At 50.8% G+C, this 16,953-nt stretch overlaps 1 protein-coding gene across 1 annotated transcript in view; it reads left to right on the top strand.

Annotated features, from left to right (window-relative positions):
• The window catches only part of cdh16 (cadherin 16, KSP-cadherin), a 110,443-nt gene that overhangs the window by 72,965 nt on the left and 20,525 nt on the right, over positions 1–16,953 (top strand). Inside the window, exons 9-13 of the mRNA XM_070896871.1 lie at positions 1,396–1,620; positions 3,284–3,360; positions 5,522–5,713; positions 7,552–7,799; positions 15,489–15,613. Of these exons, the coding sequence (XP_070752972.1) occupies positions 1,396–1,620; positions 3,284–3,360; positions 5,522–5,713; positions 7,552–7,799; positions 15,489–15,613 (867 nt within the window). The remainder of the gene's footprint in view (positions 1–1,395; positions 1,621–3,283; positions 3,361–5,521; positions 5,714–7,551; positions 7,800–15,488; positions 15,614–16,953) is intronic.

The following is a 16,953-nucleotide window of genomic DNA, read 5'->3' on the forward strand; positions in this document are numbered from 1 at the left end:
TTTTTGTGATGTTGGTTGAGGGATAAATATTGGCCAGGGCACTGGGGAGAACTCCCCTGCTCTTCTTCGAAATAGTGCCATGGGATCTTTTACATCCACCTGAGAGGGCAGACGGGGCCTCGGTTTAACATCTCATCCGAAAGAGTTTGCAATATTTGTCTGAGATTGGGCAAATGGTCATTGGCCACATGGAACATTCGCTGTACACAGGTTAACGTGTCCATTCAAATTGCAAAGAGAGGTAAAAGAAAGAAAGTCTTGCATTTCTATAGCGCCTTTCACAACCTCAAAACGTCCCAAAAAGCTTTACAGCCAATGAAGTACTTTTGAAATGCAGTCAATGTTGTAATGTAAGGAACGCAGCAGCCAATTTGCGCACAGCAAGCTCCCACATACAGCAATGACCAGATCATTTGTTTTTTTAGTGATGTTGTTTGAGGGATAAATATTGGCCCAGGACACCCGAGAGAACTCTCCTGCTTTTCTTCAAAATAGTGTCATTTGAAAAACAGCACCTCTGACAGTGCAGCACTGCCTCAGCCCTACACTGAGTGTCAGCCTAGATTTATGTGCTCAAGTCTCTGGAGTGGGACTTGAACCCACAACCTTCTGACCCAAGCCTGCTACAGTGAATGTTCCTTGTGTCCAGTGACCATTTACCCAATCTCCAGTCATTTCTGGAGATCTGTAGCTCTGTGTAAGGGACCTGGGGTTATGTAGCACAGCACAGCCTGTCACAGATCGTGCCTTGTTGGACCTATAATCACATTCTGAAAGTGGAATAATTAGCAAGGAGGTTATGCGGAGACTTTATAATTCACTGGTTTGGCTCCAGCTCGAATATTGTGTCCAATTCTGGCACCGCACTTTAGGACGGATGTCGAGGCCTTGGAGAGGGTGTGGAGGAGATTTACCAGAATGGTGCCAGGGATGAGGGACTTCAGATTTGGGAGAGACTGGAGAAACTGGGGTTCTTCTCCTTAGAGCAGAGAAGGTTAAGGGGAGATTTAATAAACGATAAGGGGTTTGATAGAGTAAATAGAGAGAAATTGTTTCCAGGGGCAGGAGGGTGGGTAATCAGAGAACACAGATTTAAGGTGAGTGAGATAAGAACCAGAGGGGGAGATGGGGAGAATGTTTTTACGCAGCGAGTTGTTGTGATCGGGAACGCGCTGCCTGAAAGGGCGGTGGGAGCAGATTCAATAGTGACTTTCAAACAGGGAATGGGATAAATATTTGAAGGGGAAAAATTCACAGGGCTGTGGGTAAAGAGCGGGGGGGAGTGGGACTGATTGGATCGCTCTGTCACAGAGCCGGCACAGGCTCGATGGGCTGAATGGCCTCCTCCTGTGCCACACGAGTCTCTGATTTTGTGAATTACTCGCTCTTTTCCAGGTACACGTGTAGTTACCCTGACGGCAATGGATCAGGATGACCCCTCGACAGAGAATGCGCATCTTTCCTTCCGACTCCGTGGCCAGGAACCTCGGGGCCCCGGGGGGTCTCTGTTCTGGGTTGATGCTGAGGGGACCATCATACTGGCCAGGAATATGACGGGCTACAGCTCAATGAGGTACCAGCTGGAGATTGAGGTAGTTGACCTCGCAGGAGAGGAAGGAGGTAAGAGCACGCAGGGAGCGCGCACACCTGCGGTGTTGCATAGAATTACTGAGTATCTACAGCACTGAACCAGGCCATTCGGCCCAACAGATCCGTGTCGGGGTTTATGCTCCACACCAGCCTCCTCCCACCCCTCTTCATCTCACCCCATCAACATATCCTTCCATTCCTTTCTCCCTCATGTGCTCATCTCGGCCTCCTCCTGAGGTCCCCACCATCACAGAAGCCAGTCTTCAGCCAAATCGATTCACTGCACGTGATATCAAGAAACGGCTGAGCGCACTGGATACAGCAAAGGCTATAGGCCCCAACACCATACCGGCTGTCGTGCTGAAGATGTGCTCCAGAACTAGCTGCACCTCTAGCCAAGCTGTTCCAGTACAGCTACAACACTGGCATCCCAACCAGAGATGGAAGGTGTCCTCAAGAGTGCTAGTAAGTGGCACTTACCCACCAGTAACCTGCTCACCGATGCTCAGTTTGGGTTCTGCGTGGTTCAGAGGTAAGGTGCGTGTGACATCAAGGCAGCATTTGACTGAGTGTGGCACCAAAGGGCCGCAGTAAAACTGAAGTCAATGGGAGTCATATCCAGCGCACAGGAAGATGGTTGTGGTTGTTGGAGGTCAATCATCCCAGCCCCAGGACATCGCTGCAGGAGTTCCTCAGGGCAGTGTCCTAGACCCAACCATCTTCAGCTGCTTCATCAATGACCTTCCCTCCATCATAAGGTCAGAAGTGGGGATGTTCGCTGATGACTGCACAGTGTTCAGTTCCATTCACAACCCCTCAGATAATGGAGCAGTCCGTGCCCGCTTGCAGCAAGACCTGGACAACATTCAGGCTTGGGCTGATAAGTGGCAAGTAACATTTGCACCACACAAGTGCCAGGCAATGACCATCTCCAACAAGCGAGAGTCTAACCACCTCCCCTTGACAATTAACGGCATTACCATCGCCGAATCCCCCACCATCAACATCCTGGGGGTCACCATTGACCAGAAACTGAACTGGACCAGCCACATAAATACTGTGGCCACAAGAGCGGGTCAGAGGCTGGGTATTCTGCGGCAAGTGTCTCACCTCCTGACTCCCCAAAGCCTTTCCACCATCTACAAGGCACAAGTCAGGAGTGTGATGGAATACTCTCCACTTGCCTGGATGAGTTGCAGCTCCAACAACACTCGAGAAGCTCGACACCATCCAGGACAAAGCAGCCCGCTTGATCAGCCCCCCATCCCCCACCTTCAACACTCACTCCCTCCACCACCGGCGCCCCCTGGCTGCAGTGTGTACCTTCTTCGGCAGCACCTCCCAAACCCGCGACCTCTAGCGCCTAGAAGGACAAGGGCAGCAGGCGCATGGGAACACCACCACCTCCACGTTCCCCTCCCAGTCACACACCATCCTGACTGGGAAATATATCGGCCGTTCCTTCATCGTCGCTGGGTCACAATCCTGGAACTCCCTCCCTAACAGCACTGTGGGAGCACCTTCACCACACGGATGTTCATCTTGTAGAACTGAGCCAAGCTGACACTTGAATTTTGCGATGTGGGGAGTGCCTGAGAGTGTGACTTGCAATATTACTCTGCTCTATCCAGTGTCCACACAGGTGTCTGAACCACAATCTAAGTTTGAGGCTATGTTGTGTTTTATTTGACAGGATTGTCCAGCATCTGCTGGGTCAATGTTGACGTGCATGAATTGAATGACAACGCTCCGTTGTTCCCACAGAAACAGGTACAGGAGCTGTGCTCTGTCGCTTGGGTTTATTACAATATTTCCAGGTGTAAAGCTCAGGAATGAATCTGCCAATCTCAAAAAGGGAGCGTTAACAAAATGGTTCTTCCTCTCCAATTAGGGCAGGGGCAGTAACTCAGGGGCAAGTGGCTGCTTACAATCAGGGTCAGGGAAGGCTGACTGGGAATGATTCCAGAATTTAAAGCTATACAACAACAACTTGTATTTGTATAGCGCCTTTAATGTAGTAAAACGTCCCAAGGGGCTTTACAGCAGTGTTATAAGACGAAACAAATACATTTGACACCAAGCCACATAAGAAATTATGGCAGGTGACCAAAAGCTTGTTCAAAGAGGTCGGTTTTAAGAAGCGTCTAAAAGGAGAGAGAGGTAGAGAGACGGAGAGGCTTGGCTAATGATCTGGATGTGAGTTCAAATATTAGAACTCATGTGTCCGGATCATTAGCCAGTGCTCTGGATTATTTGTCCAGTAACATAAGCACTATGCTGCCGTACCTGGTCTCTTGGGCGAGTTACTGTAGCAGCTCAAATTGGAAAGAAAGAACTTGCATTTATATAGCACTTTTCACAACCTCAGGACATCCCAAAGCGCTTTACAGCCAATGAAGTACTTTTGGAGTGTAGTCACTGTTGTAATGTGGGAAATGTGGCAGCCAATTTGCGCACAGCAAGCTCCCACAAACAGCAATGTGATAATGGCCAGATAATCTGTTTTTAGTGAAGTTAGTTGAGGGATAAATATTGGTCAGGACACCGGGGAGAACTCCCCTGCTCTTACTGAAATAGTGCCAAGGGATCTTTTACACCCACCTGTGAGAGCAGATGGGACTCGGTTTAACGTCGCATCCAAAAGACAGCCCCTCCGACAGTGCAATGCTCTCTCAGTACTGCCCCTCCGACAGTGCAATGCTCCCTCAGTACTGCCCCTCCGACAGTGCAATGCTCCCTCAGTACTGCCCCTCCGACAGTGCAATGCTCTCTCAGTACTGCCCCTCCGACAGTGCAATGCTCCCTCAGTACTGCCCCTCCGACAGTGCAATGCTCCCTCAGTACTGCCCCTCCAACAGTGCAGCGCTCCCTCAGTACTGCCCCTTCGACAGTGCAGCACTCCCTCAGTACTGCCCCTCTGACAGTGCAGCGCTCCCTCAGTACTGCCCCTTCGACAGTGCAGCACTCCCTCAGTACTGCCCCTCCGACAGTGCGCCGCTCCCTCAGTATTGCCCCTCCGACAGTGCAGTTCTCCCTCAGTACTGCCCCTCTGACAGTGCGGCGCTCCCTCAGTACTGCCCCTCCGACAGTGCGGGGCTCCCTCAGTACTGCCCCTCCGACAGTGCGGGGCTCCCTCAGTACTGCCCCTCCGACAGTGCGGCGCTCCCTCTGTACTGCCCCTCTGACATTGCAGTGCTCCCTCAGTACTGCCCCTCCGACAGTGCGGGGCTCCCTCAGTACTGCCCCTCTGACAATGCGACGCTCCGTCAGTACTATCCCTTCGACAGTGCAGCGCTCCCTCAGCACAGAACTAGAGTGTCAGCCTATAATTTTATGCTCAAGTCCCTGGAGTTGGACTCGAACCCTCGACCTTCTGACTCAGAGGCGAGAGAGCGATCTAGTCAGCTACGGCTGACTAGATCGGGGTCAGGGAAGGCTGACTGGGAATGATTCCAGGATTTAAAGCTATACTGTATGAGAAGGGACTCACAGAGATGAATTGGTTTTGCTTTTAAATGAAAAAGATTTCGGGGACACCATCCAGGGTGTTTGACATCCTGAGTGCAATGGATAATGTTGATACAACAACATTAGTTTGGATCTCACAGTAGGGAACTTGAGTATAACGCTGATGAGATGAGAATATCCTCCGGCAGGGTCATCATCGTGTGGAAAAGTCTTTCGTTGATGCTGAGGCGACTAACCCTTTTCAAAAAGAAGCTGGATAAATATAAATATATCAATATTTGGTTAGGAATGGGAGCTTTCTGATTCTCCGAATGTCTTCCCGCGACCCCCTCCCCATGTGACCACTGAGAGCCAAACACAGCTGCCATTGTTAACTGTTGTAATGTGATTGGCTGGTGTGCGGAACCCTTGAGCGCTCTGTTAACTTTTCATTGGCTCTTCCCCCCCTGTTACCGCGGTGCAGTACGGTCCAATCAGCATTCCCGAGGATACCAGCATTGGCCATCTTGTAGCCACCATCAATGTGACGGATGCTGATTACCCATTGTCGGAGAGCTGGGTCGTTGTGTACACGTTTGAGTCTGGGAATGAAGAGCAGACATTTGGAATTCTCCAAGAAGCACAGAGCAGTGTTGGGAGCCTGGTCCTACACAAGGTACAGCGAGTGGCCCATTTCTCTCTCTCCATCTCACTCACTTTGTGGCTCCAGTTACATCTGTCTGCCGTTCTCAAACTCCTTCATTGCTGTCTGTCTCTCCCTCATGTCTCTCTCTCTCGCTCTGTCTCCCACTCTATCTCCATCTCGCTCTCATTCCACCTCTCTCACTGTCCCTGACTCTCTCTCCTCGTACATCTGTTTCCCACTCTGTCTCCAACTCTCTCGATCTACCTCTGTGTCTTTTTCCATTTCTGTCACTCTCTGCTCCATATATCGGTATCTCTCGATCCCTCACTCTCTGTCCCTCTTTCTCTCTCTGCCTCTTCCCATCTCTCTTTTTATGGTTGCTCTGTTTCTTTCAGTCTCTTTCCACCTTTCTCTCTCTGTCTCTCATCCATCTCTATATCTGTATCTCGTCTACCTTTTTGTCTGACTCCATCTCTCTCTGTCTTACAGTCTCTTTCCATGTCTGTCTCTATTTCTCTCTCCATCTCCATGTGTGAGTCTCTCTCTCACATCCATCTGTCTTTATCTCTCATCTCTCTGCCTGCCTCCATCTCTCTATCTCTCTCTCACAGCCTCAACTCCCTATCTCTCTCTCTCTGCCTCCATCTCACTATCTCTCTCTGACTGCCTCCATCTCTCTATCTCTCTTTCTGCCTCCATCTCTCTATCTCTCTTTCTGCCTCCATCTCTCTATCTCACTGCCTCAATCTCCCTATCTCTCTCTCTCACTGCCTCCATCTCTCTATCTCTCTGTCTGCCTCCATTCCATCTCTCTGTCCTTTTCCATCACTGTTTTTATCTGAAATAAAAAGAGAAACCACTGGAAACACTCAGCAAGTCAGGCAGCATCTGTGGAGAGAAACAGAGTTAACGTTTCAGGTCGATTACCCTCTCTGTCTCTGTCTGTCCATATCTGTCTCCACCTCTCTCTCTCTCCCTCTGTCTGAATCTCTTTCCATCACTCTCTAACTCTTTCCATGTCTGTTGAACAAGGGTATGAGGTGACAGATTTTTGGACTCTGGGGAATCAGGGGATATGGGGATCAGGCGGGAAAGCGGAGTTGATTCCGGGGATGAGGGGGTTGACTTATGAAGAAAGGTTGAGTCGGTTGGGCCTCTACACATTGGAGTTTAAAAGAATGAGAGATGATCTTATCAAAACGTATAAGATAATGAGGGGTCTCGACAAGGTGGATGTAGAGAGGATATTTCCACTCATAGGATGTTTCCACATAGGGGAAACTAAAGCTAGGGGGCATAGTTTCAGAATAAGGGGCCGCCCATTTAAAATTGAGATGTGGAGGAATTTCTTCTCTCAGAGGGTTGTAAATCTGTGGAATTTTCTGCCCCAGAGAGTTGTGGAGGCTGGGTCATTGAATATATTTAGGTGGAGATAGACAGATTTTTGAGCGATAAGGGAGTGAAGAGTTATGGGGAGCGGGCAGGGAAGTGGAGCTGAGTCCATGATCAGATCAGCCATGATCTTATTAAATGGCGGAGCAGGCTCGAGGGGCCGAATGGCCGACTCCTGCTCCTACTTCTTATGTTCTTATGTTCGTCTCTATCGCTCTCTCTTTTTTTCACCAGATCCATGAGTATGTCTATCCCTCAATGTCACTGAAAGGGTTCATTGTTCCCCGCGCTCGTATTTCTCACATCACCGATCGCGAAGCTCCATTAAAAATTAAATATGAATTGACAGGAAAAATATGCAAACCGGTGATGGATTCCAGAGAGTTGGGGTGCTGTGCGAGCAGGAAGCTGCTTGAGGGGCTGAATGGCCCACCCCTGCTCCTAATCCGATGACAACATACAATCTGTGCTTGCAGGCCCTTGACTACGAGATGGCGAGCGAGTACACGCTGGTGGTGTCTGCCAGAAACCCTGCTGAGCTGGTTGGCTCGGAGTATGGCCCCAGCTCCACCGCGACCATCTCCATTGCCGTGCGGGACGTCAACGAACCTCCGATACTTTCCCGCGCCGTGTACGAGGTGACGGTTCCCCGGGAGGCCCAGGCCGGCAGTGTGTTACTAACGGTGGAAGGATACGACCCTGACACAGAGAACACTCCTGTTCGGTAAGCACATGCTCGGCCATGGAACCAACTTAGCATCACAACTCAGGTACAGGAGCAGGCCATTCAGCCCCTCCATACTGTGCCCACATTCAGTGAGATCATGGCTGATCTCGATCCTAATTTCATCCACCTGCTTTGTGATATGTCCTTACTATACAGTATAAATGCACACAAGGCCCATGCTTGAGAGAAGGTCACTCTGTGACCAGTTACCTTTATTACCAAGACCTCAAGTGATGAAGGTGGGTGGAGCTTCCCCTTTTATACCTGAAAGTCCAGGTTAGAAGTGTCTCCCACAAGTTCGCCCCCTTGTGGCCAATGTTCTCAAGGTATACAACTTATTTCAGCTTATACATGGGTTACAATGATAGTTGAATACATGACATCACCTCCCCCCTCCAAAGTCTTATTGGGATCACAGGTTGAGTCTCTCTGGTGGTTTACGCTCCCTTGTAGAGCGCCTGAGTTGGGACTCCGGTTGTTGGGCGCTGGCCTGAGTGTCTGCTGTTTGTGGTGCCTCAGGCCTGTCCGGACTGCCCACAGTGACTGGGCTCTCCTTCCTTTGGTTCCGGTGTTCGGTCACCTGTGGTGGAGTAAACTCTACGTCGTGTTCTTCCTCTGCTTCTTCTATGGGGTTGCTGAACCTCCTTTTAGTTTGATCCACGTGTTTGCGGCAGATTTGTCCATTGGTAAGTTTAATTACCAAAACCCTATTCCCCTCTTTGGCAATCACAGTGCCTGCAAGCCATTTGGGCCCTGCAGCGTAATTAAGGACAAAAACAGGGTCATTGACATCAATACATCGCGCCCTCGCATTCTTGTCATGGTAGTCACATTGTGACTGACGCCAGCTCTCAACAATTTCTTTCATAGTGGGGTGTATAAGGGATAGCCGGGTTTTGAGCGTCCTTTTCATTAGCAGCTCTGCGGGTGGAACCCCTGTGAGCGAGTGTGGTCGGAATCTATTGGCCAACAGGAGGCGTGATAAGCGGCTTTGTAGGGAACCCCCTTGGATTCTGAGCATCCCCTGTTTGATTATCTCCACTGCTCGTTCTGCCTGGCCGTTTGAGGCCAGCTTGAATGGTGCCGTTCTGACATGGTTAATTCCATTGCCTGCCATGAAGTCCTGGAATTCAGTGCTTGTGAAGCACGGGCCATTGTCGCTGACCAAGACATCCGGTAGGCCGTGGGCGGCGAACATTGCCCGTAGACTTTCTACCGTGGCAGAGGATGTGCCTGAATTTAAAATGTCACACTCAATCCATTTGGAGTAGATGTCTACTACAACCAAAAACAATTTTCCCATGAAAGGACCTGCGTAGTCCACATGGATGCGTGACCATGGCTTTGCAGGCCAGGACCAGGGGCTAAAGGGGCCTTCCCTGGGTGCGTTACCCAGCTGAGCACACGTGTTGCACCTGCAAACACAAAGTTCCAGGTCTGCGTCTATCCCTGGCCACCAAACATGTGACATGGCAATTGCCTTCATCATGACAATGCCCGGGTGCTCATTGTGGAGTTCTCTGATAAACACCTCTCTGCCCATCTGGGGCATGACTACTCAATTTCCCCACAGTAGGCAATCGGCCTGAATCGAGAGTTCATCCTTGCGCCTATGAAATAGTTTAAATGCCCTGTACGTGACTGCCCAGTCCCCATTCAGGACACATTTCTGAACTAAAGACAATAGCAGGTCTTTATTTGTCCAGACTTTAATCTGACGGGCTGTCACAGGTGAGCCTTCGCTTTCAAAAACTTCAACAGCCATGACCATCTCAGCATCATGCTCAGTTGCCCCCTCAGTGGTGGCTAGTGGGAGCCTGCTGAGTGCATCGGCGCAGTTTTCGGTGCCCGGTCTGTGCCGAATTGTGTAGTTATAGGCGGCTAACGTGAGTGCCCACCTCTGTGTGCGGGCCGATGCATTCGCATTTATGGCCTTGTTGTCGGCCAAAAGGGTCGTTAAGGGTTTGTGATCTGTCTCCAGCTCAAATTTCCTGCCAAACTACATATACACATGCTAGCGCTTCCTTTTCTACAATCCCGTAGCCCCTTTCTGCCTGGGGCAGACTTCTGGAGGCATAAGCTACCGGCTGTAACTGACCCTTGGCATTCACATGCTGCAACACACACCCGACCCCATAGGACAACGCATCGCACGTTAAAACAAGTTTCTTACACGGGCCATATAATGTTAACAATTTGTTGGAGCATAACATAGAAACATAGAAAATAGGTGCAGGAGCAGGCCATTCAGCCCCTCTAGCCTGCACCGCCATTCAATGAGTTCATGGCTGAACATGAAACTTCAGTTCCCCCTTCCTGCTTTCTCGCCATACCCCTTGATCCCCCGAGTAGTAAGGACTTCATCTAACTCCCTTTTGAATATATTTAGTGAATTGGCCTCAACTACTTTCTGTGGTAGAGAATTCCACAGGTTCACCACTCTCTGGGTCCTAAATGGCTTACCCCTTATCCTTAGACTGTGACCCCTGGTTCTGGACTTCCCCAAAATTGGGAACATTCTTCCTGCATCTAACCTGTCTAAACCCGTCAGAATTTTAAACGTTTCTATGAGATCCCCTCTCATTCTTCTGAACTCCAGTGAATACAAGCCCAGTTGATCCAGTCTTTCTTGATAGGTCAGTCCCACCATCCCGGGAATCAATCTGGTGAATCTTCGCTGCACTCCCTCAATAGCAAGAATGTCCTTCCTCATGTTAGGAGACCAAAACTGAACACAATACTCCAGGTGTGGCCCACGAAGGCCCTGTACAACTGTAGCAACACCTCCCCGCCCCTGTACTCAAATCCCCTCACTATGAAGGCCAACATGCCATTTGCTTTCTTAACCGCCTGCTGTACCTGCATGCCAACCTTCAATGACTGATGTACCATGACACCCAGGTCTCGTTGCACCTCCCCTTTTCCTAATCTGTCACCATTCAGATAATAGTCTGTCTCTCTGTTTTTACCACCAAAGTGGATAACCTCACATTTATCCACATTATACTTCATCTGCCATGCATTTGCCCACCAGCTAACCTATCCAAGTCGCTCTGCAGCCTCATAGCATCCTCCTCGCAGCTCACACTGCCACCCAACTTAGTGTCATCCGCAAATTATGTTCTCTATCAAAAGCCCTTTCCTGCCTGTCCCCCCAGACCCAATCGCGACCTTTGTGTAGGAGCACGTGTAGCGGCTCTAGCAGCGTGCTCAATTTGGGAAGAAAATGACCAAAATAGTTCAGGAGCCCCAGGAACGAACGCATCTCCGTCGAGTTACGGGGTCTGGGTGCTCTCTGGATCGCTTCCGTTTTGGACGCAGTAGGTCTGATCCCGTCTACTGCTACCCTCCTCCCCAGGAATTCTACCTCTGGAGCTAAGAAGACACACTTCGTCTTTTTCAGTCGCAGCCCTACCCGGTCCAGTCTGCGTAGCACCTCCTCCAGGTTGTGGAGGTGTTCTTCAGTATCGTAACCCGTGATGAGGATGTCGTCCTGAAAAACCACCGTCCTTGGAATTGACTTGAGGAGGCTTTCCATATTTCGCTGAAAGATCGCGGCGGCCGAACGAATCCCGAACGGACATCTGTTCTACTCAAACAACCCCTTGTGTGTCGTGATGGTAGTCAGCTTCTTCAACTCACTCGCCAGCTCCTGGGTCATGTAAGCTGAGATCAGGTCCAATTTTGAAAAAAGTTTGCCACCGGATAGCGTCGCAAAGAGGTCCTCCGCTCTCGGAAGCGGGTACTGGTCTTGGAGTGACACCCGATTGATGGTGGCTTGTAATCACCACATATCCTGACCGACCCATCCGCCTTGAGCACCGGCACGATCGGGCTCGCCCAGTCACTGAATGCGGCTGGCGAGATGATGCCTTCCCTCAGCAGGCGGTCCAATTCGCCTTCTATCTTTTCCCACATCACGTACGGCACCGCTCTGGCCTTGTGGTGTATTGGCCTGGCGTCCGGCTTTATGTGAATCACTACCTTGGCTCCCATGAAAGTGCCGATGCCGGATTGAAATAATGAGTCAAATTTGTCTAGGACCTGTGAGCATGATACTCGCTCCACAGAGGAAATTGCATTTACATCGCCCCATTTCCAGTTCATGACAGCAAGCCCACTCCTCCCCAGTAGTGCGGGACCGTCCCCTGGAACAATCCAGAGTGGCAACCTGTTCTCCGAATCTTTGTGGGTCACGACTACCGTGGCGCTGCCTAGCACCAGAATGATCTCCTTTGTATATGTCCGTAGCTGTGCGTCAATCGGCAATAATTTTGGCCTCCTGACCTTGGACACCCACAACCTTTCGAACTGTTTGATACTCATCAGGGACTGGCTGGCCCCTGTGTGTAGCTCCATTCATACTGGGATGTCATTGAGGAGCACTTTCATCATTATCGGTGGCGTCCTGGTGTATGAACTGTATATGTGCTCCACATGAACTCGCTGAACTTCAGTTTCCAGCGATTTCCCCCAGTATTCATTTGGCCTCGCAGGGCTTACATTGGGCCCGTCCTCCCCGTACATCAACCTGGCTGCAGGCTTCCTGCACATTCGCCCCAAGTGACCGCTGACGTTGCAGTTTCTGCAGGTATATTGCTGATACCTGCAAGCTCTGGCTGGGTGTTTGCCTCCACACCTCCAGCATGAGCTGGAGGCTCCATTGTTGGAAACAAAAGGTCCATTACCAGTCGATCGTCTCTGACTGTCTCTGTGAATGTCCTTAAGCGCACCATTAACAGGTGTTGATGGCCCCATTACTGGCCACATTGTCCATTGCGATGGTATGAATCGCCGTTCAGCTAGCCATTGTCTCTGTTGAGTTCCCCCTTTGGGTTCGACTACATGCTGGGGCATGTCCGATTGCCCTTGTCTGCCTAGAGAACTGTGTGCCGCGTTAACAATGTTGACTCCCTGGTCGTTTGCTGCATTTGAGCCAAGATTTTTGTCAAACATCATTCTGGTCTCTTCCTCCCCTGAGATAAATGTCTGGGCTATCAGAGCCACCGCCTCCAAGGTCAAGTCTTTGGTCTCAATCAGTTTCCTGAAAACCCCAGTGTGCCCGATGCCCTCAATAAAATAGTCTCGCAGCATCTCCGCTCTGCATGCATCTGGGAACTTACATAGGCTCGCCAATCGCTGGAGATCTGCCACCAAGTCAGGAACGCTTTGCCCTTCTCGCCACCGGTGCATGTAAAACCAGTGTCTCGCCATGTGCATGCTGCTCGCCGGCTTGAGCTGTTCCCGATCAACTGACTGAGCTCTTCAAACGTCTTGTCTGCCGGCTTCTCTGGCGCTAGAAGGTCTTTCATCAGGGAGTACGTTCTGGATCCACAAACCGTCAGGAGATGAGCCCTGCGTTTGTCGGCCGAATCCTGTCCCAACCATTCCTTAGTGACAAAACTTTGCTGTAGTCTCTCAATAAAGTCGTCCCAATCATCACCAACACAGTACCTCTCGTCTGTGCTGCTAGTGGCCATGCTCACGTGGTTTAAATCCCAGTTTCTTGTCGCCAATGATATGTCCTTACTATACAGTATAAATGCACACGAGGCCCATACTTGAGAGAAGGTCACTCTGTGACAAGTTACCTTTATTACCTCAAGTGATGAAGGTGGGTGAGTTCGCCCCCTAGTGGTCAATGTTCTCAAGGTGTACAACTTAGGTCAACTTATACATGGGTTACAGTGATAGTTGAATACATGACACCTTGGTCTGTAATCCTTAATACCTTTACCCAGCATCAATCTATCAATCCTGATTCTGAAATTTTCATTTCACCCCCAGCTCCAGCAGTTTTTTGGGGGAGAGAGTTCCAGATTCCCACTGCCCTTTGTGTGAAGAAGAGCTTCCTGACATCACCCCTGAATGGCCTGGCTCTAATTTGAAGATTATCGCCCCCTTGTTCTGGATTCCCCTCACCATCATCATCAGAGGCAGTCCCTCGGAATCGAGGAAGACTTGCTTCCACTCTTAAAATGAGTCCTTAGGTGGCTGAACAGTCCAATATGAGAGCCACAGTCCCTGTCACAGGTGGGACAGATAGTCGTTGAGGGTAAGGGAGGGTGGGTCAGGTTTGCCGCACGCTCCTTCCGCTGCCTGCTCTTGGTTTCTGCATGCTCTCGGCGACGAGACTCGAGGTGCTCAGCGCCCTCCCGGATGCACTTCCTCCACTTAGGGCGGTCTTTGGCCAGGGATTCCCAGGTGTCAGTGGGGATGTTGCACTTTATCAGGGAGGCTTTGAGAGTGTCCCTGTAACGTTTCCTCTGCCCACCTTTGGCTCGTTTGCCGTGAAGGAGTTCCGAGTAGAGCACTTGCTTTGGGAGTCTCGTGTCTGGCATGCGGACAATGTGGTCCTGCCCAGCGGAGCTGATCGAGTGTGGTCAGTGCTTCAATGCTGGCGATGTTGGCCTGGTCGAGGACGCTAATGTTGGTGCGTCTGTCCTCCCAGGGGATTTGTAGGATCTTGCGGAGACATCGTTGGTGATATTTCTCCAGCGACTTGACAGCTACTGTACATGGTCCATGTCTCTGAGCCATACAGGAGGGCGGGTATTACTAAAGCCCTGTAGACCATGAGCTTGATGGTAGATTTGAGGGCCTGGTCTTCGAACACTCTTTTCTTCAGGCGTTGGAGGCGGTGTTGAATCTCGTCATCAATGTCTGCTCTTGTTGATAATAGGCTCCCGAGCTATGGGACATGGTCCACGAAAAGGGCCACACCGTGGATCTTGATGACTGGGGGACATTGCTGTGCGGCAAGGACAGGCTGGTGGACCTTTGTCTTACAGATGTTTAGCGTAAGGACCATGCTTTCGTACGCCTCAGTAAATACGCCGACCATGTCCTGGAGTTACCGTCTCTGTCACAGGTGGGACAGACAGTGGTTGAAGGAAAGGGTGGGTGGGAGTCTGGTTAAATGCACGCTCCTTCCAATGCTCTTCCTCCACCTAGGGCGTTCGCTGGCCAGGGACTCCCAGGTGTCGGTGGGGATGTTACACTTTATCAAGGAGGCTTTGAGGGTGTCCTTGAAATGCTTCCTCTGCCCACTTGGGGCTCGCTAACCATGTAGGAGTTCCGAATGGAGCGCTTGCTTTGGGAGTTTCATGTCGGGCATACGGACGACGTGGCCTGCCCAACGGAGCTGGTCGAGTGTGGTCAGTGTTCCGATGCTGGAGATGTTGGCTTTATCGAGAACACTGACACTGAAATGTTAACTCTGTTTGTCTCTCCACAGATGCTGCCTGACTTGCTGAGTATTTCCAGCGTTTTTCTGTTTCCATTTCAGATTTCCAGCATCCGCAGTATTTTGCTTTTGTATATAAACATAAGAATTAGGAGCAGGAGTCGGCCATTCGGCCCCTCGAGCCTGCTCCACCATCCAATGAGACCATGGCTGATCTTCGACCTCAACTCCACTTTCCCGCTCGATCCCCATATCCCTCGATTCTCCGAGAGTCCAAAACATCTATCGATCTCAGTCTGTAATATACTCAACGACTGAGTCTCCACAGCCCTCTGGGGCTGAGAATTCCAAAGATTCACCCCCCTCTGAGTGAAGAAATTCCTCCTCAAGTCAGTCCTAAATGGCCGACCCCTTATCCTGAGACTGTGACCCCTGGCTCTAGACTCCCCCGCCCGGGGTAATAGCCTCTCAGCTGATGGGAGACCTTTTGTGTTCTGCAGATTCCGTCTGGGAAATGAGACGATCTGGTGGCTGTCAGTCAGTGCCGAGTCCGGGGAGGTGACTTTCCTGGGCCGAGACCCAGCAGGAGGCAGCCATGTGGTGGAGGTGGTGGTGGAAGATGGAGGTAAGGAACCCAGCACAGTTCGAGTCGAGCGTTGATGGATTTCCCGAGGTTTTCCTCGAGGCACGTATCGCCCGCCGGGAGCTGTGTACAATGTTCCCTGTCGTTGTGTTGTTTGCTCTGCGCGACCCTTTAAGGGGCAGCGTGGGCCAGTCAAAAGAGCGCCCACGTGCGGTTTGTGCATTGCTGTGCGACTTCGCTGGAGCAGTGCACGGCCAAGCACCTTACGAGGAATTCAGTGATGTGCCTTTACCATCAGGGAGTGTAAAAACAGTGAGCAGCCAGTTACTTGGAGACTGCAGAGGTGAGTCAGCCAGTGAGACACGGTTGGTGAGCAATGATGTAAATCAAATCAGGCTGTAATAAATCGGGTTTAATCCATTTATTGCCGAACGCTGGTGGGAAGCGAGAGGCAGTGAATAGAAGCTCCTTCCTCTCAGTTTGTCTGATCGCTGCACGACATCACCCCCAACGTTCGATGCTGGGAAGGACATACCACCCTTAGAGGGAGTGCAACGAAGGTTCACCAGACTGATTCCTGGGATTAGGAGGGCTGTCTTATGAGGAGAGATTGTGTACATTGGGCCTATACTCTGGAGTTTAGAAGAATGAGAGGTGATCTCATTGAAACGTATAACATTCTCACAGGGATTGACAGGGTAGATGCAGGGAGGATGTTTCCCCCCGGGCTGGGGAGTCTAGAACCAGGGGTCACAGTCTCAGGATAAGGGGTCGGCCATTTAGGACTGAGATGAGGAGAAATTTCTTCACTCAGAGGGTGGTGAATCTTTGGAATTCTCTGCCCCAGAGGGCTGTGGATGTTGGGTCGTTGAGTATATTCCAGGCTGAGATCGATAGATTTTTAGACGATGGGGGAATCGAGGGATATGGGGATCGGGCAGGAAAGTGGAGTTGAGGTCGATGATCAGCCGTGGTCTTATTGAATGGCGGAGCAGGCTCGAGGGGCCGAATGGCCGACTCCTGCTCCTGTTTCTTACATCCCAAACGGTTCAAACAGCTGAAGGTTTAGGTTCCCGGTGCTGAGCCGATGTCCAAGCTTGTGACGCTGCCAGTTCTCCGAGAGAACCCTTTGCCTCTGAGGATTGGTGATTGTCAGCTCCAGCGGCACTGCGTTCACCAAACGACCAACTGCTCATGGGCCCATGATTCATGTCACGGGGATACTCTCCCCGATCTTTGGTAACCCTGTCGCGGGGAGAGAGTTCATCCTTTTGCAGGAGGGAGCTGTCACATCTGCTGCCTGCTGGATCTGCTAGGCCAGGCCTGTTCAGCGGTCTCCAACCATCCAGGAATGCTAAGGGGTCTCCGGGAATTGGCGATTA

Source organism: Pristiophorus japonicus, chromosome 13, assembly GCF_044704955.1.
Source record: "Pristiophorus japonicus isolate sPriJap1 chromosome 13, sPriJap1.hap1, whole genome shotgun sequence".
In the NCBI taxonomy this organism is placed as follows: Eukaryota; Metazoa; Chordata; class Chondrichthyes; family Pristiophoridae; genus Pristiophorus; species Pristiophorus japonicus.